The following is a 27,218-nucleotide window of genomic DNA, read 5'->3' as shown; positions in this document are numbered from 1 at the left end:
GAGGTGAAAAACCAAAGGATTTATATCAGTAGAAAATACTTTTTGCTGTTCTTTAGTTTTTGTGTACGTTTGACTTTGTATTGATCAAATATTTGTATGTAATCAGTGCGTGGATGCATCAGTGCAAAGTCAGCATGTAGATTTTTGTCAAATAACATTGCTGCGATAGTCACGAATGAATAATAATGAGGTGACCTCCCTCTGTGCACTTCTCTGTGCTGCAGCAGAGGACTGGATCTGCAGGATGTGACAGGTCAGTCTATTACAGTACTTCCACAGTCTCACACTTTAGCTTAGAGCATCCCCGCCGTGACCGAAATGAACTTGCCGTTCAGAGAGCAGAGTGAAGGGTGGGACCAGAGCCAAGCGGCCCTATTTATGTCCAAGGTGAGTGCTATAGCAACGACACTATGAAGCGGGGTGAAGTTTCAGTGCTGATGTAAGACTTAGACTTAGACTTCCTTTTTATTGTCATTCAAATTTGAACTTTACAGTGCATATAACAATAAAATGTTGTTGCATTAGCTCTTGGCAGTGCAGGATAAAAAAAAAAGCAATAAGGTGCAGATATAAATTAATACATTACCGTACAAATACTGTAAATATATTGCACTTTTGCATATGAATCTACGTTTTTGGATGTGTGTTATATTGTCTTTATATTCCAGCGAGTTAATCCATTTTTGTGGGGAATTGAGGGGATCATTATGATGCCTTCAAGAGTCTTACGGCCTGAGGGAAGAAGCTGTTACAGAACCTGGAGGTTCTGCTTCGGAGGCTGTGGAACCCCTTTTCGAGTCTAGCAGTGAAAACAGTCCTTGGTGGAGGTGGGAGGAGTATCTGCAGATTTTCTGAGCCCTGGTCAGGCAGCGGCTTTTTGCGATCTCCTGGATTGGAGGAAGAGGAGTCCTCATGATCTTTTCCGCCGTCCTCACCACTCTCTGCAGAGACTTCCAGTCTGAGGCACTGCAGGCTCCAGTCCAGACAGAGATGTGGCAGAAACATCCAGGCGAGGAGTGGGCTTGAGCCTGACGTGATGAAGCTTTATTGGGGTCAACCTTAGTTACCATTTTACCATTTACCATGATCTACTTGGTCCTGTTCAGGACCAGGTTGTTGGATCTGCATCAGTCAACCAGATGTTTCACCACCTCCCTGTAGTCCATGTCATTGTCACGGATGAGACTCACTACTTTTGTGTCGGCCACATACTTGTGAATTATATTTTATATAGCGCTTTTCTCTAGTGACTCAAAGCACTTTACATAGTGAAACCCAATATCTAAGTTACATTTAAACCAGTGTGGGTGGCACTGGGAGCAGGTGGGTAAAGTGTCTTGCCCAAGGACACAACGGCAGTGACTAGGATGGCGGAAGCGGGAATCGAACCTGCAACCCTCAAGTTGCTGGCACGGCTACTCTACCAATCGAGCTATACCGCCCCCACTTCACAATGTGGTTAGTAGTGGACCTGGCACAGCAGTCATGGGTCATCAATGTGAACAGCAGCGGACTCAGGACGCAGCCCTGGGGGGAGCCGGTGCTCAGGGAGATGGCACTGGAGGTGTTGTCGCCCATTCTCACAGACTGTGGTCTGTCTGTGAGGAGGTCAAGCAGCTAGTTGCATAGGAGAGTACTGAATCCAAGGGGGGCCAGTTTACTCACCAAGTGCTGCGGGATGACGGTGTTGAATGCCAAGCTGAAGTCCAGAAACAACATCCGCATGTGTGTGTCCTTTCCTTCCAGATGTTCTAAGTTCAGGTAGAGTGCAGAAGAGATGGCGTCTTCTGTGGAGCGGTTAGGGCGATAAGCGAACTGGTATGGGTCAAATGTTGGGGGAAGTCGGGAGACAATATATTCCTTTACCAGCCTCTCGAAGCACTTCATTATGATGAGGGTGAGTGCCACGGGGCGATAATCATTGAGGGAGGAGAATGTGGGTTTTTTGGGAACTGGGATGATTGTGGCCGTCTTAAAGCACGATGGTACCACAGCCTGCGTCAGCGAGATGTTGCAGATGTCTGTGAGAACCCCAACCAGCTGGTCTGCACATCCCTTAAAGGCCTACTGAAACCCACTACTACCCACCACGCAGTCTGATAATTTATATATCAATGATGAAATATTAACATCGCAAAACATGCCAATTGGGCTTTTTTAGTTTATTAAATTACAATTTTAAATTTCCCGGGAGTTCCGTCTTGAAAACGTTGTGTAATGATGACGTGTACACAAAACGTCACGCTAAATGTCGTCTGCTTTAACGGCATAATTACACAGTATTTTGGACTTCTGTGTTGCTGAATCTTTTGCAAATGTTTTAAATTAATATTGGTGAAGTCACAGTAGAAAGATGAAGTTGGTAAGCTTTAGCCTATAGCCACACAAACACACGGTGATTCCTTGTTTAAAATTCCCGGAGGAGAAAATTTCCTATGGATCAGAGCACGGTCAAACGAACATGGATCCCTACCAAATGTCAACCAGTAGGTTTCGGTGAGAAAATTGTGGTTAAAAAGTGCTTCTTACCGGAGAAAAGCTTAGCTTGGGCCGTCCATGAAGCTGCCGTCGACTTTCCTGAGACATTGACGTCAACACACTTGTGGAGATACCCTTCCGACTATCAGGTACTATTAAACTCACTAAAACACTAGCAACACAATAGAAAGAAAAGGGATTTCCCAGAATTATCCTAGTAAATGTGTTTAAAAAATTCGGAATCCGTCCCATTTTTTTACCCCTTTTTTTTTTGTTGTTGTTTTTCTAGTCCGTTGCTATCAATATTCTCAAACACAAATCTTTCATCCTTGCTCAAATTAATGGGGAAATTGTCGTTTTCTCGGTCCGAATAGCACTTTTTGTTGGAGGCTCCCATTAAAAACAATGTGAATATGTGAGGAGCCCCCACACTTGCGACGTCATCGTCTGCGACTTCCGGTAGAGGCAGGGCTTTTGTCTTAACACCGACAGTTGCGAACTTTATCGTGGATGTTCTCTACTAAAGCCTTTCAGCAAAAATATGGCAATATCGCGAAATGATCAAGTATGACACAGAATGGACCTGCTATCCCCGTTTAAATAAGAAAATCTCATTTCAGTGGGCCTTTAAGCACCTTGCCCGGAAGGTCATCAGGTCCTGTTGCTTTTCGGGTGTTCACTCTTCTCAGGGTTTTCAGGACATCGTCTGTGTCCAGGTTGAGCGGCTGCTCATCAGGGCGAGGGATGGATTTCCTCGCCGGAGTGGTGTAAAGTGCCACAAACCTTGCAAAGTGATTGTTTAGGTCATTTAGGAAGCTGATGCTGTTGTCACAGGGGCAGGGGACAGCTTTCTAGTCCGTGATGACCTGTATGCACTGCCACATTTGTCTAGTGTTTGTGGGGTTCTCGAAGAAGTCCTGCACTTTCTGACTGTGAAGGCGCTTTGCAAAACTTTTGGCACGGTTCAGGTTTGCTCTAGCTGTTTTTAGTGCTACTATGTCGCCAGACGTAAAAGCCTTGTTCCAAGCCTTCAGCATTGCACGTTCCTCACCGCTCATCCAGAGTTTCTCGTTAGCCTGTGTGTGTATGTTCTTGATCACACTAACATCCTCCATGCACCTCTGAATGTATGCGGACACAGACTCTGCATACTCTTCCACACATGTGTGATGATTGTCTGTGGCAGCTACCTTGAACATGTCATTGTTTCAGTGCATCTGAAAATCTGACTTCAGACAAACTTTAAAATAGCTGAAGCATCCTGACATTGAAATCCATCCATCCATCCATTTTCTACCGCTTATTCCCTTTCGGGGTCGCGGGGGGCGCTGGCGCCTATCTCAGCTACAATCGGGCAGAAGGCATTGAAATAAATAAAAAAATTGTGTTTTATATGCAAGATTGTGCTGATATTGTTTGTGGACAGAGAAAAGCTCATCTGCAGTGTGTTGTTCTATAACATGAATATCATTTATGCATTATTTGTTCATGTTGGCTGATCTTCTAGGGTCATATTTGGGCTGAGGCGATTGCGTTTTGTCATTCTAATTACACCAGAATGGACAAAATCCTGCCAAGCAGTCATAATTATGCTGTTGGAGCAACACAATGATTACATTTACAGAGGAGGTTTGTTGAAAATAATTAGCAGTTTGACACGCTGAACATTCTGTTCTATTCTCTTTTTTTTTTTCGAAATGAAAGCTTTAATTTAAAAAAAAAAAAAAGGTACATGTAGCACCTTACTTGTAAAATTGAAATTGGAAAAAAGCTATTTGGTTTACTTACTTCTCCTTTTCCACTGTCTATCATTGTTCACACGTTTCCATTCAACTGGAACTTCTGCTTCCACATTACTATAAAACCTACAGTATCTCACTCCCACTTCTTTCGTCCTCACTCTAACTGAACTCCAGTCTTATTAGGAGGTTAACTTTATGTAGTTACAAATATTGTAACCAATGATTACTGGCAGTACTTTACTGATAGTGGCATCATACATATCATACATACAATATGGCTGTCTAAGTTAACATGTTAGTGCATGCATTAATCACCAAAAAATACTGCAATAATCATGTATAATCATACAATAATCACGTAATGTATTTTGACTACACATGCTGGTGGATAGTTACCTGAAAGGCGCAGCAGGTTTTTATACGGTCATTGATTAGAGGCCATAATGTATGAAGAATTGTGTGGATTTCCTTCTAAAAAACTAAACGTTTCAGTTGTATTAGAGCAATGGTTCCCAAACTTTTGCAGGCTGGCGCCCCCTTGGCTCCCCAATGAATTCCTAGCGCCCCGTATATATATAAGATATATATATACGGGGCTATTATATATATATATATATATATATATATATATATATATATATATATATATATATATATATATATATATATATATATATATGTATATATATATATATATATATGTATATATATATATATATATATATATATATACATATTAGGGCTGTCAAAGTTAACACGATTTCAATATTTCAATAACGGCACAAATTTTTTTAATGCAAACACTTCCTTTTTGACACCCGGGCTGTGCTTGTTACTGATGACCCACATGTAAGCAGAAATGGACAAAGGAAAGTCTACCTTTAGGAAATATCAGGTTTAAAGCCATGGCAAGTTGTTCTCTCGACAAGAAAGGACTATTTTCCAATGTGAGAAGAAACGACATCCCTGCAGCAAACGCCTGCTGCTGACGTCGTTCAGAGGTGGGTGGTGCTTCAATTCCGTGATCAGATTACGATTAAGGTGCAATTATAACATAACATTTAGATTGTTACTGTGACTGATTTAGTAAGTAAGATGACATAAAAGCTCAACAGAAATAAAAGACAGTCGGCATGATTTCCAAATTAGACTTTTTTCAAATGCAAACAGTCCGTCTCACATCAAAACATGTCAAGACACTTTCTCAAAACAATCACACAATTCTACGGCTTCCAAAAAAAAAGTGCTATGCTATGCATCTGGTTGAACTACATTAAAGGTTTCTCCTTAATGTACGGGCTTCATATTAACCGCCACCCCTAACAAAATTAAGTAATATACTATACAGCATCCAGAAATCAAATAAACAATGTCTTACTTTCTTTTATAGGGACGGCGTGGCGCAGTGGGAGAGTTGCCGTGCGCAACCTGAGGGTCCCTGGTTCAAATCCCACCTAGTACCAACCTCGTCATGTCCGTTGTGTCCTGAGCAAGACACTTCACCCTTGCTCCTGATGGGTGCTGGTTGGCGCCTTACATGGCAGCTCCCTCCATCAGTGTGTGAATGTGTGTGTGAATGGGTAAATGTGGAAGTAGTGTCAAAGCGCTTTGAGTACCTTGAAGGTAGAAAAGCGCTATACAAGTACAACCCATTTATCATTTATTTTAAAGGGGAACATTATCACCAAACCTATGCAAGCGTCAATATATACCTTGATGTTGCAGAAAAAAGACCATGTATTTTTTTAACCGATTTCCGAACTCTAAATGGGTGAATTTTGGCAAATTAAACGCCTTTCTGTTTATCGGTCTTTTAGCGATGACGTCAGAACGTGACGTCAGAACGTGGCGTCACCGAAGTAACACACCCGCCATATTCATTTTCACATTACAAACACCGGGTCTCAGCTCTGTTATTTTCCGTTTTTTCGACTATTTTTTGGAACCTTGGAGACATCATGCCTCGTCGGTGTAACAACACTAACAGGGAGGGATTCAAGTTGCACCACTGGCAAGAAATCTGCCGCCAGACCCCCATTGAATGTACCAGAGTGTCTTCACATTCGACTGGCGATGCTAAGACAGACATGGCACAAAGATGTATGGATAACCTGCAGATGCATTTGCAACGATTAAGTCAACGAAATCACAAAGGTGAGTTTTGTTGCTGACTTGTGTGCTAATCAGACATATTTGGTCACGGCATGACTGCCAGCTAATTGATGCTAACATGCTACGCTAATCGATGCTAACATGCTATTTACGCTAGCTGTATGTACATTTGAAACTAGATACCCACATTTAATGTGAAACAAACACTTACCAATCGACGGATTTAAGTTGCTACAGTGTCACAAGATACGAAAGTCCTGATCGTTTGGTGTGCACATTTTACCGGCGATGGTAATAAGGCAGCCATGCTATGGGCCACTTCATTAGGTACACCCACGCTATGGCCGAATCGCGTCAATAGCTATTCGCTCAATAGCTTCAATTTCTTCTTCAATTTCGTTTTCGCTATCTGCCTCCATACTCCGACCATCTGTTTCAATACATGCGTAATCTGTTGAATCGCTTAAGCCGCTGAAATCCGAGTCTGAATCCGAGCTAATGTCGCTATATCTTGCTGTGGTAACCGCCATGTTGTTTGTATTGGCAGCCCTGTATGACATCACAGGGAAATGGATAGTGGTTTCGAAGACAGCGAAAATAAGGCACTTTAAAGCTTTATTTAGGGATATTCCGGGTCCGGTAAAATTTTGAAAAAAATTTCAAAAAATACAACAAGCCACTGGGAACTGATTTTTATTGTTTTTAACCCTTTTGAAATAGTGATGATGTTCCCCTTTAAGCATTTATTGCCAATATAATGGTAACAAGCCCAATTCCAACAAGTAATAATGTATAAGTATTCCATCACTTTTTAATGATGAAAAAATATACACGATTAATTTTGAGTTAACTATAAACATATAAACAAAAATAATTAGCATATATATATATATATATATATATGTATATATATATATATATATATATATATATATATACACACACACACACAAACACACATATATTAGGGGTACAACAATACACTAATCATCACAGCTCGGTTCGATATTCTAGTGTCTTGGTTCAATATTTTTTCGGTACAAAAAAACAATTTTCCATGCCTTTTTTTTCACAGCTGTCAAACAATTAGTATATTTAATCAAAATTCATCGCACTTTGTTCATAGTTAACTCAAAATTAATCACAGATAATCATCCTGTAATTGAAGACTCAACCAGAACATGTTATAAAAGAATTGACACAATATATCAGCCACGTATTTCCGCATCAGGGTGTTGTCGGCGTAAATGTATTGCTGTTAATTAAAAGCATGTGAAAGTTCATCTCCTACTTGTTTTTTTTTACTTCCGTGACAATCTTTTTAAGGTTTTTAAATCAATCACAAATATTAAGCAGCTAAAATGCACCAAACATGGATAAGTGTGGAGAGAGTGTTTTGCATTGTTTCCATAATCCCTTTAAAAAGGATTTAAATGGGTGTCATATTGATTTTTTTTATGTTGAATGGACATTTTGTTTTATATCGACAACGTTTAGTGAGCAGGTTATGTTATGTGTACCATGTTTGTTTGAATTTTTGTATTGGTTGATTATTTTATCTGCACCATGACTAGGGAAGGTTGTTTGGACTGGTTCATATGAATTAATGCTGTACTTTGTCATCTTTAAAGCACAATTTAAGCCAAAGCTACCATTGCTGGCCAAGAGGTGGCAACTAAATGGCAGCAATCAGACCACAGGATATTTACATATAATATGGATACACCGCTCCCTGACAAATAGATTATTTATCTTGTGCCATCTCACGTTTGGCCCACAGGCCATAGTTTGGACACCCCTGTATTAGAATGTACGCATGCACTAATCCAGGCACATTTCTGTTTTACATCCTCATCAACGTTGATTTGAGTGCACATGTTGGAGAGCACTCCCTGTTCACGTCCCTATTTTAATACGCAAATCATATTTGAATGAGCCATTCACCTGAGATCCCACATTCTGCCCAGGCAGAATTTACCGACAAGGAGTAGGAGGTGCTTCATATTGAAGTTAAGGCGAGCCAAACGAAAGAGGGTTGAGTGGGATAATGGGAAGTGTGTGAAGTTATCCGTGCTGTGGAGTGAGAGAAGCGCGCACAGAAACAACCAATAAATAATTGGTACAACAACAGGAAGAAGGTGAAGAAGGTGTGGCCAAAAAAGATGAGGACAATTGAGATAAAGGTGATCACTACTTGGTGATCAAGTGATCACTTATTGATCTTGATCACTTGAAATGGGGGTTAAATCACTAAAATGATTCCCGAGCATGGCCACAGCTGCTGCTCACTGCTCTTCTCAACTCCCAGGGGGTGAACGTGGGGATGTGTCAAATGCAGAGGATAATTTCACCACACCTAGTGTGTGTGTGACTATTGTTGGGATAACTTTAACTTTGAAAAGTTTGTAGCTGTAAGGATGCATAAAACTTTAGAAAAGGTGGGAGCCCATGTTGTTGACTCTTATTACCCCCAATATGAATACAATTTGTGTAATTTATAACAAAATGTGTTCATAGAGTAGTCCACTGATAGACAGATTCGTATTTAATGTGAAAATTATGTAATATTTGGTCTGAATTTTTTTTTTTTTATCATTTAAACAATGCCAGCATACCAAAAATGACATGAATGACTTTGACTGTTGTTTGATTACTCAATTTGTTATTACAACTTATGAGAACTGCGAGCGGTAACAGACAGAAGTCGTGCCATTCCTCCACCGTCCCCGGTGCCATTAATGTGCCACAACCACCGGCTGCTGCGGCTGTCCAACCTACTGGTCAAGCTGTGCTGGAGTCACAGTAACACATGGTGACAGCAATAGGTGGCAAAATGGTGGCCGGGATACGAATATGAAGCATTGAATGCATTGGCGAAAAAGGAAATTTTGTGTCCTTGTCTCTGTCTTTTACATTGTTGAAATCGTGTGTCGTCAAAGTATTCACAGCCTGTAGAAATGAGCGTACATGAAGCATGACGTCTGCGTGATGCAGCGCACATTTTCACGTTCAGTTCACTCTTGAAACATCTTGTTTTCGTAAAAAATGGCCAGGTTTTTGTGCATATGGACGTTTAAAACATGAGGCCCAAGGTACCGTAAATTCAGAACTATAAGCCGCTACTTTTTTGAAGCCTAGCTTATAACGTCTACAGTGTTTCCTTCTTTTTAGTCCTTTGAACCGGAAGTACAAGTGTCGTTCTGTCTAATATTCTTCCAAAGCGTTTCTACTCGTATTGATTCTTAAATCATCACTCCAAGCAACGTTTGTAAGTTATACACTATAACAGTTCATACTTACGAAACCGTCCCATGTGGGATCTCTGTAGGAGTGTTTTCATGCATATTTGTACACGCTATCGTCGTCAGCATTAGCTAATATGCAAACACTGTTACTAGTGTCTGTCTTAGTAATATTAACTTAAAACGGTGTTCTCTTTGTATTGTTCCAGTTTCGTACGTTCACCAGAATGTCACCGTGGAGTTATTGAGTCCGGTGTTAGATTTCACTGTTATACGGATGACACCCAACTCTACATACCCCTAAAGGTGACCAGCACGCCGGATTGTAGTCAGCTGGAAGCGTGTCTTAATGAAATTAAACAATGGATGTCCGCTAACTTTTTGCAACTCAACGCCAAAAAAAACGGAAATGCTGATTATCGGTCCTGCTAGACACCGACCTCTATTTAATAATACAACTTTAACATTTGACAACCAAACAATTTAACAAGACAACTCCGTAAACAATCTGGGTATTATCTTCTACCCAACTCTCTCCTTTGAGTCACACATCAAAAGCGTTACTAAAATGGCCTTCTTTCATCTCCTTAATATCGCTAAAATTCGCTCCATTTTGTCCACTAACGACGCTGAGATCATTATCCATGCGCTTGTTACGTCTCGTCTCGATTACTGTAACGTATTATTTTCCGGTCTCCCCATGTCTAGCATTAAAAGATTACAGTTGGTACAAAATGCGGCTGCTAGACTTTTGACAAGAACAAGAAAGTTTGATCATATTACGCCTGTACTGGCTCACCTGCACTGGCTTCTTGTGCACCTAAGATGTGACTTTAAGGTTTTACTACTTACGTATAAAATACTACACGGTCTAGCTCCAGCCTATCTTGCCGATTGTATTGTACCATATGTCCCGGCAAGAAATCTGCGTTCAAAGGACTCCGGCTTATTAGTGATTCCCAGAGCCCAAAAAAAGTCTGCGGGCTATAGAGCGTTTTCATTTCGGGCTCCAGTACTCTGGAATGCCCTCCCGGTAACAGTTTGAGATGCTACCTCAGTAGAACCATTTAAGTCTCACCTTAAAACTCATTTTTATAATCTAGCCTTTAAATATACTCCCTTTTTAGACCAGTTGATCTGCCGTTTCTTTTCTTTTTCTCCTCTGTCCCACTGGAGTGGTCGGGTCCGGTGGCCATGGATGAGGTGCTGATTGTCCTGAGTCAGGACCCAGGATGGACCGCTCGTACAGACCCGGGACCCAGGATGGACCGCTCGCCTTTGTATCGACTGGGGACATCTCTGCGCTGCTGATCCGCCTCCGCTTGGGATGATTTCCTGCTGGCTCCTTTGTGGACGGGACTCTCTCTGCTGTGTTGTGTTGGATCCACTATGGATTGAACTTTCACAGTATCATGTTAGACCCGCTCAACATCCATTGCTTTCGGTTCCCGTAGACAGGGTAGGGGGGGGGGTTGCCCACATATGCAGTCCTCTCCAAGGTTTCTCATAGTCATCATTGTCACCGACATCCCACTGGGTGTGAGTTTTCCTTGCCCTTATGTGGGCCTACCGAGAATGTCGGTGTGGTTTGTCTTAGGGTTTGTACAGCCCTTTGAGACACTAGTGATTTAGGGCTATATAAATAATCATTGATTGATTGATTGATTGATTGATTGATTTAGCTGATTGGAGAGTTAGCTTCCACAGCTGGTGGGTCGGTGACGATGACTTCTGTTTTGTTTGATCAGCTATTTTGCTGTCGTGTTACAGGCACTGTTTGGAAACAATTAAGGGATGTAAATAAATATCTAAAAAATCTTTCATTATAATTAACTTTAAAATTGTTATCACATTTATATCTGTGGCTTACAGTCCGGTGCGGCTAATATATGGAAAACTACGTTTTTCTTCTAAAATGTTCTAAAATGTTGTGCTCTTTAGTCCGGAAAATAAGGTAAATTCATCCATCCGTACAAAGATGAGTGAGCAGACGCCGTCTGGTGTGCTCACTGGTAAATATTACTTCTAGATACCCTTTGACTGGACTTTAGCTGAAACTGTTAGCAAGTTTGAAGCAAATGCTGTACTCAATTAACACATTGTTGCCCCGTATGACGTTATGATGATAAAGTTGCATTTGTGTTCAGTATTTTAAAGCTAGTTATACAAACAAGTAATTAACTGACTAATTACAATTAAACCAAATTCTCAAGTGCGATTAACCTGATTTTAAAAAAATCATCGTTTGACACCACTAATCGAAACATGTATTATCTATCCTCCCCAAAAACGTTGTTCCACTAAAAACAAAAATGTGTTTCCAGTGAAAGTGTAATGTAAATGTAAAGAATGAAACTGTCATTTATTGATCAAACAAAAGTTTTACATTTAGAAAATGTGGCAAAATACTGCATTTTCATGGGTTTTGAAAGAATTAAAGTTAAACTATTGTAACATAGATTGTGGATTTTACTTGTATAGCACTTTTCTATCTTTAAGGTATTCAAAGCGCTTTGACACTATGACCACAGTCACCCACCAGCAGGAACAACTGGGGGCTCAGTATCTTACTCATGGATACTTTTACATGTTTACAAGGGCTTTGAGGCTCAAAGCCACAACCATCACGTTCGGGGCTAACCACTCGCTAACTGAGCCATGCTCCTCCATGTACTGTAAAAAGTATTCCCATAACACTTTCTATACCAGGAACGTAAAACGTAATTTTATCGTGGGTCACATTGCAGTTATAGAAGCCCGCTTTATGATATTATTAAACTATTGTCCCTTAATTTAACTATTATAAATGTTTACCAACAAATGATGAAAAACTTTCTTTGTATTCAAAAGTCTGTGTAACAAAGCAACTATTCCAGTTTAGATAGTGTAAAATGTAATTGTAACAGGAAAAGACAAAAAAACAAGTTTGGAATAGATTGTTGCAGCAAATAATATTGTGTTAAAAATTGCGTTGGCATGCATTACAGTTTTGAAGATGATGATGATGAAATACCATAGATATTATTTCTAAGCTTTGAACTGTAAGGAAACTGTGTTAACTTTTACGTCACACTGATTACTTCTCTATTGTCCCAACTTTTCCTTCTGTTTGTCAGTGAAAAAAAAATCACTTCCTCATTTTGTGAGGTTTCTATAATTGCCTCACTACATGTGTGTTTTATATTCACATCCTGTAGTCTAAAGCAAGGGTCCCCAAACTGTTTGACTCAGAGACCGCATTGGGTTAAAAAAAAAATGTGGCACATTAGATACATTAAACATACTGTATGTTTCCTATTGCAAGTTTGTCCTTAAATAAAATAGTGAACATACTTGACAACTTGTCTTTTAGTAGTAAGTAAACAAACAAAGGCTCCTAATTAGTCTGATTTAGGTATTAATCCAATACCAAGTGGTTACAGGATCATGCATTGGTCAAACTGAAAGTGTCCAGGGACATATTTCCTGAGTTTCTAAACATAAGATCAATTTTTTAAAAACGAAAGAAGGTGTAATCAAAGTAGTATCGACTAGATACGCTATTGTACTTGGTATCATTACAGTGGATGTCAGATGTAGATCCACCCATGTCGTTTGTTTTCATTTTGACGCCGGTGAGCTACGGTGTGTAGTGAAGCCTGTTTAGCTATTCCTCGTCCTGCAGGGATGATCCTTGTTAGAATTTTACTTTATTTGTCGCCATGGAGGTGAGGATTAGTGATTTAGAAGTCGCTACAACACTGCCGACGGTGGATGGACGTTAGCCGCTAACTAGCGACCTATGTCTCAAAGCACCTGTTCCTGAGGGCGTTTCATTGTTATACCTTAATTTTTTCTATTTTTTTAATTTATTTTTAACTTTTTACTTTTGGACGCAGTTTGAGAACCCTTGGTGTAAAGTGTTGTATTTTCTGATGCAGATTAAAACTTGGTGTCAGTTGATGCAGTTCACTTCCGCTTACGTATACATCAATGAACTGCTCTCCCTCGCTCATAAACACATTATTAATGGGACCGTCTGTAAATGAAGCTTACAACTCTGTACAGTAGGTGGCAGTATGCATTGCCATCTGTGCATGGTCTGCCAGAGAATAAGAAGTGTTGAGAGTAAACAGAGACCTCTCAGGTGTGTCCAACTTTCATTGCTGTGAGAACTTTCCATCCATCCATTTTCTTCCGCTTGTCCCTTTTGGGGTGGCGGGGGGTGCTGGTGCCTATCTCAGCTGCATTCGGGCGGAAGGCGGTGTACACCCTGGACGAGTCGCCACCTCATCACAGGGCCAACACAGATAGACATGTGACATCTAGCTGGCATCGTGGTGAATAGATGTTCTCTCGTGGGTGCTGCGGAGGATGGAACACAGCGTGAGGGTAAGGATAATTATTTATTAACACCATAAGAAACAGACTAAGAACCAAAGACACTGGCACAAAGACACTAACAAAAACCAACAGAACTAGCTTGCGAACTAAAATGAACAAAAAGCGCTAATATGTAAACTAGGGACAAGCAAACAAACAAAATAGCATGGAAGCTAATCGAATAACAAAAGTCTTTCACCACAATGCGGGAATGCGACGTCATCTGTTGCGTGTAGCAAACTAAAGTCCGAGGACGAAAGGCAACCAAAGACAGGCATATATAGGGGCAGAAATTTTCAGGGGCAGGTGCACGTGGTCAAAAAAAAGAAACAGGTGACACCAAATGCGTAACTAGGCAACCAAAACAAAACAGGAAGTGCCACCAGGAACTAAAGACGTCAAATACAAGACAGGCTGTGATAACGAAACAGAACATGACATGATCCAAGTCTTGGATCATGACAAGACGGACAACAGTCACACTCACAGAGAACTATTTTCACAAAAATAGAGAAGAGGGGAGCTGTTTGTATGTTTTTTACATGACTGGCAACATTTAAATTGTACTTTATTTACAAAGCAAATCTCCACTCAGACAGTGCAGTAGTTGTATTTGTACTATTTTGTGGACATTTGTCATTAAATGGATGCATAAGGTTTGAACTTAACATTTATCAAAATACTAAAACTCTAATATTATTTGACCCTTTGGTCAGCTAATAAAAAAAAGGTAGTGAGCTATTAATCGAAGGCCCTGTCGAGAAACAGAGACAAATCTACTCAAGAGACGTTCGGAGACTGACATGAAAGCATATATTGCTCTTCTTAACGAGCATCGGGGGCTGCTGTGGGTCTCTCCGCCATCCAAAAGCACTCACTAACAGCACCATTTTGATTTGCGATGTTAAAAAAAAAAGTTAAAAAGAAGTGACAAAAGGAAGTATTTTATTTGTTTGGCTTTTTGTCCTCTCTACTACAGTGCCCATTACAATGATGCAAATTAGACTGTGATGTCATCATGTCATCCCTACCAGCCCATCACTGCCACAAATAGATTACAGTCCTGTGGGAAACATTGACGCTTGTAAAGCTACAAAACAGTACATAGTGTATGTCGAAATACGGCTTGCATTGGTGCAGATTTTTCTCATCGACTTCAAGTTGGACCCATGAAGGACTGTGACAGAAAGGACTTGAAAGTGTAACGTGAAAACCCGTTGCATTGTGGGTCTGGCTGTACTCGGAACGGCGTATTCACATGGCAGAATACAAGACTGTACTCATTGTGTCATTACCTGACACAATCGTCGTCATGATCGCTTCAAGGAAAAAAATAATTCGGTGAGACTTTTACTCATTTTCAGCATGAATGCAAAGCTGAAGGAAGTCAGGTTAGTGAGGGGACAAAGATACCATGAATAGCCTGAATACCAACCGTGAGATGATCAAACAAGACTTTTAACGCCATCACCTGCCACATGTAGGTGTGTACGCAGGGTTTTCACACTGGTAATTTTCAATCAAAACATGTTTTATTTTAGTAGGATGTTAGTATTAGCTATGCCAAGCTAAGCTAGCTGCGGGTTACAAACATTGTACAGTATTTAGGAAAAAAAATATTCGTAGAACAATAACTTTGATGACATTAATGTATTTCAGACTTAAAATATATTTAGTTTGAAATAAATTCCTCCAGGAGACACCACACAGTGACAAGTGCTGTTGACTTACCCCTGAAAGGACAGTATTCACTTTCTGATGTAAAATTCTGAAGTTTTGCACACACTCAAAGTTGCCATGTATTGATTAACGTGGACCCCGACTTAAACAAGTTGAAAAACTTATCCGGGTGTTACCATTCAGTGATCAATTGTACGGAATATGTACTGTACTGTGCAATCTACTAATAAAAGTTTCAATCAATCAATCAATCAGTTTGTCTGTTAGTCTTTACCAAATTAGCATTCCGAAATGTTTCGCTCGTATATAAACTGACTCCTTTGACCAACAAGATACAGGACACATTCAGCAGGTTACTCGAATGTTGTTTATTGGTTCAATCCCACCAGATGTACTTATTTTTCAAGATGGCGAGCCTTTGGAACAGGGTGCAGTTTGTTTCGGTACAGTCACAAAAGGGTTTTCTTTCCTACGATCCATTTTAATATAGTTTGTTGCTCTTGCTGACATTAATGCTGGTTCACTGCAGCTACAGTTGTGGTCAAAAGTTTACATACACTTGTACAAACCTTGTTTCCATATGAGTTGTGAAATTGTGTTAGATGTAAATATAAATGGAATACAATGATTTGCAAATCCTTTTCAACCCATATTCAGTTGAATGCACTACGAAGACAAGATATTTGATGTTCAAACTCATAAACTTTATTTTTTTTTGCAAATAATAATTAACTTAGAATTTCATGGCTGCAACATCTGCCAAAGTAGTTGGGAAAGGGCATGCTCACCACTGTGTTACATCACCTTTTCTTTTAACAACACTCAATTAACGTTTGGGAACTGAGGAAACTACGTTTTGAAGCTTTGAAAGTGGAATTCTTTCTCATTCCTGTTTTATGTAGAGCTTTTGTCGTTCAACAGTTCGGGGTCTCCGCTGTCGTATTTTACGCTTCATAATGCGCCACACATTTTCGATGGGAGACATGTCTGGACTGCAGGCGGGCCAGGAAATTAACCGCACTATTTTACTACGAAACCACGCTGTTGTAACACGTGGCTTGGCATTGTCTTGCTGATATAAGCAGGGGCGTCCATGATAACGTTGCTTGGATGACAACATATGTTGCTCCAAAACCTCTATGGACCATTAAGCATTAATGGTGCCTTTGCAGATGTGTAAGTTACCCATGCCTTGTGCACTAATACACCCCCATACCATCACAGATGCTGGCTTTTGAACTTTGCGCCTCTAACAATCCGGATAGTTATTTTCCTCTTTTTTCCGTAGACCACAGAACACTTTTCCACTTAGCATCAGTCCATCTTAGATGAGCTTGGGCCCAGCGAAGCCAGCGCCATTCCTTGGTGTTGTTGATAAATGGGTTTGGCTTTGCATAGCAGATTTTGAACTTGCACTTGCAGATGTAGCAACCAACTGTAGTTACTGACAGTGGTTTTTTGAAGTGTTCCTGAGCCCATGTGGTGATATCCTTGACACACTGATGTCGCTTTTTGATGCAGTACCGCCTGAGGGGTCAAAGGTCCGTAATATCATCGCTTACGTGCAGTGTTTTCTCCAGATTCTCTGAACCTTTTGATGATTTTACAGACCGTAGATGGTAAGATCCCTAAATTCTTTGCAATAGCTCGTTGAGAAATGTTGTTCTAAATCTGTTCGACAATTTGCTTACAATTTGGTGACCCTTGCCCCATCCTTGTTTGTGAATTACTTAGCATTTCATGGAAGCTGCTTTTATACCCAATCATGGCACCCACCTGTTCCCAATTAGCCTGCACACCTGTGGGAAGTTCCAATTAATTGTTTGATGAGCATTTCTCAACTTTATCAGTATTTATTGCAACCTTTCCTGACTTCTTCGTCACGTGTTGCTGGCATCAAATTCTAATGTTAATGATTATTTGCAACAAAAAAAAAGGTTTATCAGTTTGAACATCAAATATGTTTTCTTTGTAGCATATTCAATTGAATATGGGTTGAAAATGATTTGCAAATCATTGTATTCCGTTCTAACACAATTTCCCAACTCATATGGAAACGGGGTTTGTAAAAAACTTAATGTCATGGCTGTCTTGAGTTTCCTATCATTTCGACAAGTCTTATTTTTTGTGATAGAATGACTGGAGCACATACTTGTTGGTCACAAAAAACATTCATGAAGTTTCATATTTATTATGGGTCTACTGAAAATGTCCTTTGGCAAGTTTCACTGCAATGAGGCACTTTTGGTAGCCATCCACAAGCCTTCTGCAAGCTTCTGAGTGAATTTTTGACCACTCCTCTTGACAAAATTGGTGCAGTTCATCTAAATTTGTCTTCTGACATGGACTTGTTTCTTCAGCATTGTCCACACGTTTAAGTCAGGACTTTTGGAAGGCCATTCTAAAACCTTAATTCTAGTCTGATTCAGCCATTCCTTTATCACTTTTGATGTGTGTTTAGGGTCAATGTCCTGTTGGAACACCCAACTGCGCCCAAGACTCAATCTCCGGGCTGCTGATCTTAGGTTGTCCTGAAGAATTTGGAGGTAATCCTCCTTTTTCATTATCCCATTTATTCTTTGTAAAGCACCAGTTTCATTGGCAGCAAAACAGGCCCAGAGCATAATACTAGCACCACCATGCTTGACGGTAGGCTTGGTGTTCCTGGGATTAAAGACCTCACCTTTTCTCCTCCAAACATATTGCTGGGTATTGTGGCCAAACAGCTCAATTTTTGTTTCAGCTGACACCACATGGACAAAGATAAGACCTTCTGGAGGAAAGTTATGTGGTCAGATGAAACAAAAATGTAGCTGTTTGGCCACAATACCCAGCAATATGTTTGGAGGAGAAAAGGTAAGGCCTTTAATCAGTTTAACAGTTTAAGAACAAGGTTTCTCAATGAGCTATTGCTAGGAATTCAGGGAGTTCACCATCTACGGTCCATAATATCATCAAAAGGTTCAGAGAATCTGGAGAAATCACTGCATGTAAGTGGCATGTCCGAAAACCAACATTGAATGCCCGTGACCTTCGATCCCTCAGGAGGTACTGGATCAAAAAGCGACATCAGTGTGTAAAGGATATCAGGAACACTTCAGAAAACATAGTCGTTACATCTGTAAGAGCAGGTTAAAACTCTACCATACAAAGCAAAAGCCATTCATCAACAACACTCAAAATAGCCGCAGACTCTGCTGGGCCCAAGCTCTTCTATCATGGACTGATACAAAGTGGAAAAGTGTTCTGTGGTCTGACGGGTCCACATTTCAGGACACATTTTATGTCATACAGAGAAAGAAATCAGACCATGAAAAAAAAAAATGTGTTGACTTCTATGACTGATCAGCTGAGTAGTCACTAAGATTTGAGCGTATCTTCACACAAAGCTTCATGTGCGTGATACAAAAGAGAAGAAGGCTGCAGCTCGGTGAGAACTTGGGTCTCGTTTGATCAAGCACACACTCGCCTATAAATAATTCAACATAGGAACACTGCACGAGTATCCACTGGAGTGGATTATTTGATATTTGATTTGGTGTCATAGGGCTAAGTCTCATATTATACTGACGCCTTTTTTCCACTGTGATGATCAAGTGTGGGGTCAAAGTGCATTAATTTTGAAAAAAAGGTCCAAGCTTTCTATATTAAGCAATCCATGTAACTCAGGCAAATGACGTGCTATGAAGGGCCTTCATGTTGCTTACTGTCAGACTTCTTTCTCGCTCCTTTTTTCCTGATCTCGGCTTTACATTGAGAGCCAGTAATATCCTGTTCTTTAAAGTGGAACATATTTGCTCTTCTTTATTTAATACAACACATTAAATACTGTTCATATGAAATGCATGAACCATGCTTTGTGTATGACTGTGTGTGTTTGTGTTGATGATTTATTTTACCGTCAAATTATAACACATTAAAAACTAAATGAGAGAGTTGGAGCAAGGGATGGCGTGCACTCATGAATTATGAACGAAGACTGAAATACATAATTTATTTGGTTTTGTTGCATATTTTATGGTAATAATTTTCCTTTCATTTTCGATCGCCAAAAAACTCACGCTTTTTTTGTGTGTTTTTTTTTTCAAATTATTAATTGGTTTCATTGCAGCGTTACAAAGAAATGTGTGCATGTTTCCTCAGCACACCGTAGTTATGCGTCAATATCACGATTATTCTTGTGTGTACTTGATGGTGTTGGGTCAAACAGATATGTAAAATACCCAATCTATATTTACATATTTGACTGCTTTGTTGCGTTGAATTCCCTCAACAATCTGGTTTAAGGCTCAAAACACAAAAAAAGCATTACGGATTTACAAAGTGAAATGCTGCCATCTCCTGCCTGTTAATAGGCTGACAAGTTTGTTCTTATTGGACTTGAAGTAATAATCCACATCATGTTGACAACTGATATCTTTTGTTTGAACAGAAGCTGTCAGATGGCGACATGAGTAAGTGCAGTCCTCTCCATCAGCAGTAAGTAACACACACGTATCTTCCTCTCCCCAGTAAGTGTTTATCTTTTTTTGTTTAACCGACACTAGTACCAAATCGGTACTTTAAAAGCAATGGTATTTAAAAAATGGAAAACATACAAAAAAAAAAAACAACTAGAAACAGAAAGCCTTTTTTTTCCTGGAGTATTGTGACAGTTCAATCACAGTACATCCTGAAAATATTTACAGCGCTTCACTTTATCCACATTTTGCTGAAAATTCAACAGACAATACCCCATAATGATAACGTGAAAAGGTTTTTGTTTTTTTCACGTCCGGTTGTGTATCCTTGGTTTGTGTTTATTTCCTGTCAGCGCTCTTATTTTTGTTCATTTTCCTGTTTGTCTCCCTGAGCATTATTTCCCCTGACCTGACGCTGATTGGTAGCCTGGCCACTCCTGTTGTCAATCAACTGGCTGCTACTTATGCCTGCCTCACCCTCCAGTCAGGGCTTGATGATTGTTATCCTGTTTTCTTATTTCCTTTTTGATATTAAAGTCATGTTTGCCTGCCATCTCTGCATCTTGGCATTCAAAATTGACAGAATCTGACAGAGAGCATGTTTGTTTTTTGTTTATATAACAAAACAATCGCATGTACATAAATATTCACAACCTTTGCTCAATACTTTGTTGATGCACCTCTGGAAGCAATTATAGCCTCATGTCTTTTTGAATACGATGCCACAAGTTGGCACACCTATCTTTGGCCAGTTTCGCCGATTCTTCGTTGCAGCACCTCTCAAGCTCCATCAAGTTGTATGGGAAGTGTTGGTTTTCATCCTGCCAAAGGTGCATCAACAAACTCTTGAGCAAAGGCTGTGAATATTTATGTACATGGGAATTTTTTTTTTTTTTTTTAATATATATTTTTTTTAATTTACTTTTCACATTGTCATTATGGATTATTGTGTGTAGAATGTTGAATACATATTTTGGAATAAGGCTGACACTAGTGTTGTAACGATATCAATATTTTGGTACAGGTACCGGTACTAAAATTATTTTGATAATTTTTGGTACTTTTAGGTACTTTCCTACACAAAGGGGACCACAAAAAAAATTGCATTATTGGCTTTATTTTAACAAAAAAATCTTAGGGTACATCAAACATGTTTCTTAATACAGTGAAGTCCTTAAATAAAATAGTGAACATACTAGACAACTTGTCTTTTAGTAGTAAGTAAACAAACATCCATCCATCCATCCATCTTCTTTCGCTTATTCGAGGTCGGGTCGCGGGGGTAGCAGCCTAAACAAGGAAGCCCAGACTTCCCTCTCCCTAGCCAATTCGTCTAGCTCTTCCCTGGGGATCCCGAGGCGTTCCCAGGCCAGCCGGGAGACATAGTCTTCCCAATGTGTCCTGGGTAAACAAACAAAGGATCCTAATTAGTCTGCTGACATATGCAGGAACATATTGTCCATCCATCCATCCATCCATTTTCTACCGCTTATTCCCTTTTGGGTCGCGGGGAACGCTGGTGCCTATCTCAGCTACAATCGGGTGGAAGGCGGGGTACACCCTGGACAAGTCGCCGCCTCATCGCAGGGCAAACAGGTAGACAGACAACATTCACACTCACATTAGGGCCAATTTAGTGTTGCCAATCAACCTATCCCCAGACACATGTCATTGGAGATGGGAGGTAGCCGGAGTACCCGGAGTGAACCCACGCAGTCACGGGGAGTACATGCAAACTCCACCCAGAAAGATTCCGAGCCCGGGATTAAACCCAGGACTACTCAGGACCTTCGTATTGTGAGGCAGACTCACTAACCCCTCCACCACAGTGCTGCCCGTAACATATTGTGTCATTTTCCATTCTATTATTTTGTCAACATTTTTAAGGACAAGTGGTAGAAAATGGATTATTAATCTACTTGTTCATTCACTGTTAATATCTGCTTACTTTCTCTTTTAAAATGTTCTGTCTACCCGTCCGTTAAAATTTAATAATCACGTATTCTTCTGTTGTTTGATACTTTACATTAGTTTTGGATGATACCACAAATTTGGGTATCAAAGTTACAGGATCATACATTGGTCATATTCAAAGTCCTCATGTGTCCAGGAACATATTTCCTGAGTTTATAAACATAATATCCATTTTTTTTAAACTAATGAAGATGTTGTTATGTCAAAAAATATAGTCGTAATCAAAGTAGTATCGACTAGATACGTGCCTGTACTTGATATCATTATAGTGGATATTACATGTAGATCCACCCGTGGCGTTTGTTTACATTTTGACACCGGTGAGTTACGGTGTGTAGTGAAACATATTTAGCTATTCCTCGTCCTGTAGAGATGATACTTGTAAGAAATGTACTGTATTTGTCGCCATGGAGTCCAGGATTAGTGATTTAAAAGTCGCTAAAACACTGCCTAGGGCGGATGAGCGTAAGCTGCCAGCTAGCTAACCATGTCTTAAAGCACCTCTTCCTGAGAGCATTTCAGTGTTACAACTTCACCTTTATCGTTAGTTTTTAAGCCAATATGCGTCCGTTCTCCTTTTTCTGTCTACAAACTGTCTGCTTGTAAGTACTCCGTGATTGTGTGCCGCCGAACATGCTCCTCTACTTATAAAACCAGCAATGTCACGACCGACTTTGACGCGGGGGGTGCGGGACCGGTACCTTTCAGAGACGGTATAGTACCGAAAATTATTTGTTTTTGATGGAGCTCAAAATTCCTGGCTGCGCTGCTGCCTCAGAATTGGGTTTCCTTAACGCGCTGAGTTGGCTGGCATTTTTAAACAATCAATAACTGCACTAATGTGACCCATTCCTGAAATTGTTGGGGTGGGATGTAACTGAATGTACCTTTTCTGGGGCCCTAACAGGTCCAGGATCGTTCCCAATTTCAAGTCAGGTTTATTTATTAACACATTTTAATCACTACAGAGGTTGACGACAGTGCTTTACATAGAGTAAAATATAAAAAATAAATTGGGTATGGAATAAATGCCTGAAAAAAACAAACAGAAGGACAACTTACAGTGAAGAAAATAAGTATTTGAACACCCTGCTATTTTGCAAGTTCTCCCACTTAGAAATCATGGAGGGGTCCAACATTTTCACAGTGGGTGCATGTGTACTGTATGAGAGATAACCTAAATAGAAAAATTCGGAAATCACAATCTATGATTTTTTTAACAATTTATTCGTGTGATACAGCTGAAAATAAGTATTTGAACACCTGTCTATCAGCTAGAATTCTGACCCTCAAACACCTGTTAGTCCGCCTTTAAAAGTCCTCTTCCAATCCACTGTAATATCCTGAATCAGATGCACCTGTGTGAGGTAATTAGCTGCATAAAGACACCTGTCCACCCCATACAATCAGTAAGACACAAACATTCAGCATGGCTTAGAGCAAAGAGCTGTCCAAAGACACCAGAGACAAAATTGTACAACTCCACAAGGATGTAAAGGGCTATGGAGAAATTGCCAAGCAGCTTGGTGAAAAAAGGTCCACTGTTGGAGCAATCATTAGAAAATGAAAAAAGCTAAACATGATGGTCACTCTCAATTGGAGTGGAGCCTCATGCAAGATATCACCTCGTGGGGTCTAAATGATGCTAAGAAAGGTGAGGAATCAGCCCAGGACTACACGGCAGGACTTTGTCAATGACCTGAAAAGAGCTGGGAGCACTGTTTCCATGTTCACTGTTGGTAATACACTAAGACGTCATGGTTTGAAATCATGCATGGCACGGAAGGTTCCCCTGCTTAAACCGGCACATGTTAAGGCCCGTCTTAAGTTGTCCAATGACCATTTGGAGGATCCAGAGGAGTCATTGGATAAAGTTTTGTGGACAGATGAGACCAAAATTTACCGTTTTGGTCATAATTCCACTATGCGTGTTTGGAGGAAGAACACCATCCCTACTGTGAAGCATGGGAGTGGTAACATCATGGTTTGGGGGGTTTTTCTGCTCATACGACAGGACAACTGTATTGTATTAAAGAGAGGATGACTGCAACCATGTATTGTGAGATTTTGGCCAAAAACCTCCTTCTCTCAGTCAGATCATTGAAGATGAGTCGTGGCTGGATCTCCCAACATGATAATGACGCAAAGCACACAGCCAGGAAAACCAAGAAGTGGCTTCGTAAGACCCATGTCAAGGTTCTGGAGTGGCCTAGGCAGTCTCCACACCTAAATCCAATTGAAAATCTTTGGAGGGAGCTAAAAGTCCGTGTTACTCAGCGACAGCCCAGAAACCTGACTGATCCAGAGAAGATCTGTGTGGAGGAGTGGGCCAAAATCCCTCCTGCAGTCTGTGCAAACCTGGTGAAGAACTACAGGAAACGTTTGACCTCTGTAATTGCAAACAAAGGCTACTCTAACAAATATTAATGTTGTTGTTCAAATACTTATTTTCAGCTGTATCACACAAATAAATTGATTTCTGGATTTTTTTTATTAGGTTATCTATCATACAGTGGACATGCACCTACCGTGAAAATTTCAGACCCCTTCATGATTTCTAAGTGGGAAAGCTTGCAAAATAGCAGATTGTTCAAATACTTATTTTCTTGACTGTAAATGTAGGTTATTTAAAAGCCAAGGAATCGTAATTTGGAGGACGCGCGGCAGTCCTAGCTGGAGACAGCAGAGACAACCACAACCCTTCATGTCCAGACTGGGAATGAAATGCGCATGTGCAAACCTGCTGCTGTTTACAGAATAAAATGGTAATAATTTTTCACTAAGTAGAATCAAAGCTGACCTGGACATTAGAAAGTTCTCTTGCCGTTCCTCTGACACAACACACTCGTGACAAACATCCCACCAGGCTGCCGTTCTTTCAGGTTTTATCCAAAACGGTCGCTCGACATTGCTATGTTGCCGTCTGAGATGTGTTGGATCCAAAATAGCATCATTCGCCAGGTTCCTTCTCTTAAGGTATTGATTTGTGATTTCCAAAAGTGCCTGTACAAGTACAGTACAAGAAGGACAAACACAGGCATGTCTGGATGACTCGCCTTCATCTTTCTTGTGGTTGCCGCCGAGTTCCCGAACAGGTTGTTACTAAGCTGGCTGTGGCGCGTTCTTTCTCATGTCACTTCCTGTGTGGGGCGCCGTCTTTCTGGCATCACTTCCTCTCCGAACTCAGTTTGTAAACAATCAATGAGTCCATACAAAGCTAAGAGCCGGAAATTCACCTGTGTAAAAAAATGTCCGAGGAAGGGAACCTTAAACAGTGATTTAGTGTGGCTAAAATGAGGCTTTGGCTAAATAATTATTAATTTAGGGGTTATCCGGCTTAGTGTAGACATAGATTCAGTCTGCCCAACTTGCTTATAATGTGCTCCATTCAGTCTCCTGTCCCCAGTCCCTAGTTCTTTATGTCAGGTTCATATTGTTGTCTCAGTTGCTCTTTTGTCATCTGGATCATTTTCCTGCAGGTGGCCTATTGTAGTCACAATATGAATTTTGGTGCAAAATTTGTCTTTGCATCAAACGTGTGGTACAGTCAGGTCTGAGGCGGCTGTGAAGATCCTAACAAGATAATATCATTAGGACCACATCACCTGCAAAAAGCAGAGATCTAATCCTGCACCCACCAAACTGGATCCCCTCAATGCCCTGACTGTGCCTAGAAATTCTGTCCATAAAAGTTATGAACAGAGTCGGTGACAAAGGGCAGCCTTGGCGGAGTCCAACCCTCACTGGAAACGCGTTTGACAATGCGGACGAAGCTCTGACTCTGATCATACAGAGAGCGGACCGCCACAATCAGATACTCTCTGAGCACTCCCCACATGACTTCCCGTGGGACACGGTCAAATGCCTTCTCCAAGTCCACAAAGTACATGAAGACTGGTTAGGCAAACTCCCATGCACCCTCAAGGACCCTGCCGAGAGTATAGAGCTGGTCCACAGTTCCACGACCAGGACGAAAACCGCACTGTTCCTCACTGTTCCTTAAAACAAAACTTTAAAGGGGAACATTATCACCAGACCTATGTAAGCGTCAATATATACCTTGATGTTGCAGAAAAAAGACCATATATTTTTTTAACCGATTTCCGAACTCTAAATGGGTGAATTTTGCCGAATTAAACGCCTTTCTGTTTATCGCTCATGTGGTGATGACGTCAGAACTTGACGTCTCCGAGGTAATACAGCCGCCATTTTCATTTTCAACACATTACAAACACCGGGTCTCAGCTCTGTTATTTTCCGTTTTTTCGACTATTTTTGGAACCTTGGAGACATCATGCCTCGTCGGTGTGTTGTCGGAGAGTGTAACAACACTAACAGGGAGGGATTCAAGTTGCACCACCGGCCCGAAGATGCGAAAGTGTCTACCGCCAGACCTCCATTGAATGTACCAAAGTGTCTCCACATTTTACCGGCGATGACAGACATGACACAGAGATGTAATGAAAACCTGTAGATGTATTTGCAACGATAAAGTCAACAAAATCACAAAGGTGAGTTTTGTTGATGTTCACTTATGTGCTAATCAGACATATTTGGTTGCGGCGTGACTGCCAGCTAATCGATGCTAACATGCTATTTACCGGCGGTGCTAAGGCAGACATGGCACAGAGATGTATGAATAACCTGCAGATGCATTTGCATCGATAATGTCAACGAAATCACAAAAGTGAGTTTTGTTGATGTTGACTGCCAGCTAATTGATGCTAACATGCTACGCTAATCGATGCTAAAATGCTATTTACCGGCAGTGCTAAAGCAGACATGACACAGAGATGTATGGATAACCTGCAGATGCATTTGCAACTATATTAAGTTTCCTTCCACCCACATTCAACGAGAAAAAAACACTTACCAATCGACGGATTTAAGTTGCTCCAGTGTCAAGAGATGCGAAAGTCCTGATCGTTTGGTCCGCACATTTTACCGGCGATGCTAACGCAGCTATTCGGCCATGCTATGGCTATGAATAGCGTCAATAGCTATTCGCTCAATAGCTTCAGTTTCTTCTTCAATACTTTCATACTACAACCATCCGTTTCAATACATGCGTAATCTGTTGCATCGCTTAAACCGCTGGAATCCGAGTCTGAATCCGAGCTAATGTCGCTATATCTTGCTGTGGTATCTGCCATTTTTTTTTTACATTG

General features: G+C 40.5%; 1 protein-coding gene and 1 long non-coding RNA gene across 11 annotated transcripts in view; one reads left to right on the top strand and one right to left on the bottom strand.

Annotated features, from left to right (window-relative positions):
* Nucleotides 1–226: 226 nt before the first annotated feature.
* blnk (B cell linker) overlaps nucleotides 227–27,218 on the top strand; it is a 76,898-nt gene continuing 49,906 nt past the window's right edge. For 8 of the 10 annotated variants that reach the window (XM_061910866.1, XM_061910864.1, XM_061910872.1 and 5 more), the window contains exons 1-2: nucleotides 227–387; nucleotides 20,049–20,095. In XM_061910866.1, coding sequence (XP_061766850.1) covers nucleotides 319–387; nucleotides 20,049–20,095 — 116 coding nt within the window. In that variant the 5' untranslated portion in view covers nucleotides 227–318. Of the gene's footprint in view, nucleotides 388–18,077; nucleotides 18,163–20,048; nucleotides 20,096–27,218 lie in introns of all 10 variants that reach the window. The other 2 variants (XM_061910868.1, XM_061910871.1) reach the window with 2 other exon arrangements.
* LOC133559266 (uncharacterized) lies at nucleotides 21,178–25,143 on the bottom strand. The gene is made up of 2 exons (XR_009808130.1): nucleotides 24,851–25,143; nucleotides 21,178–21,477 (listed from the first exon to the last, which is right to left on the bottom strand). It is a non-coding gene; the product is annotated as an uncharacterized LOC133559266 (long non-coding RNA).

This window comes from Nerophis ophidion, linkage group LG09 (assembly GCF_033978795.1).
Source record: "Nerophis ophidion isolate RoL-2023_Sa linkage group LG09, RoL_Noph_v1.0, whole genome shotgun sequence".
Classification (NCBI taxonomy): domain Eukaryota; kingdom Metazoa; phylum Chordata; class Actinopteri; order Syngnathiformes; family Syngnathidae; genus Nerophis; species Nerophis ophidion.
The sequence above is the reverse complement of the archived record's forward strand: the minus strand, read 5'-3'. Positions and strand labels throughout refer to the sequence as shown.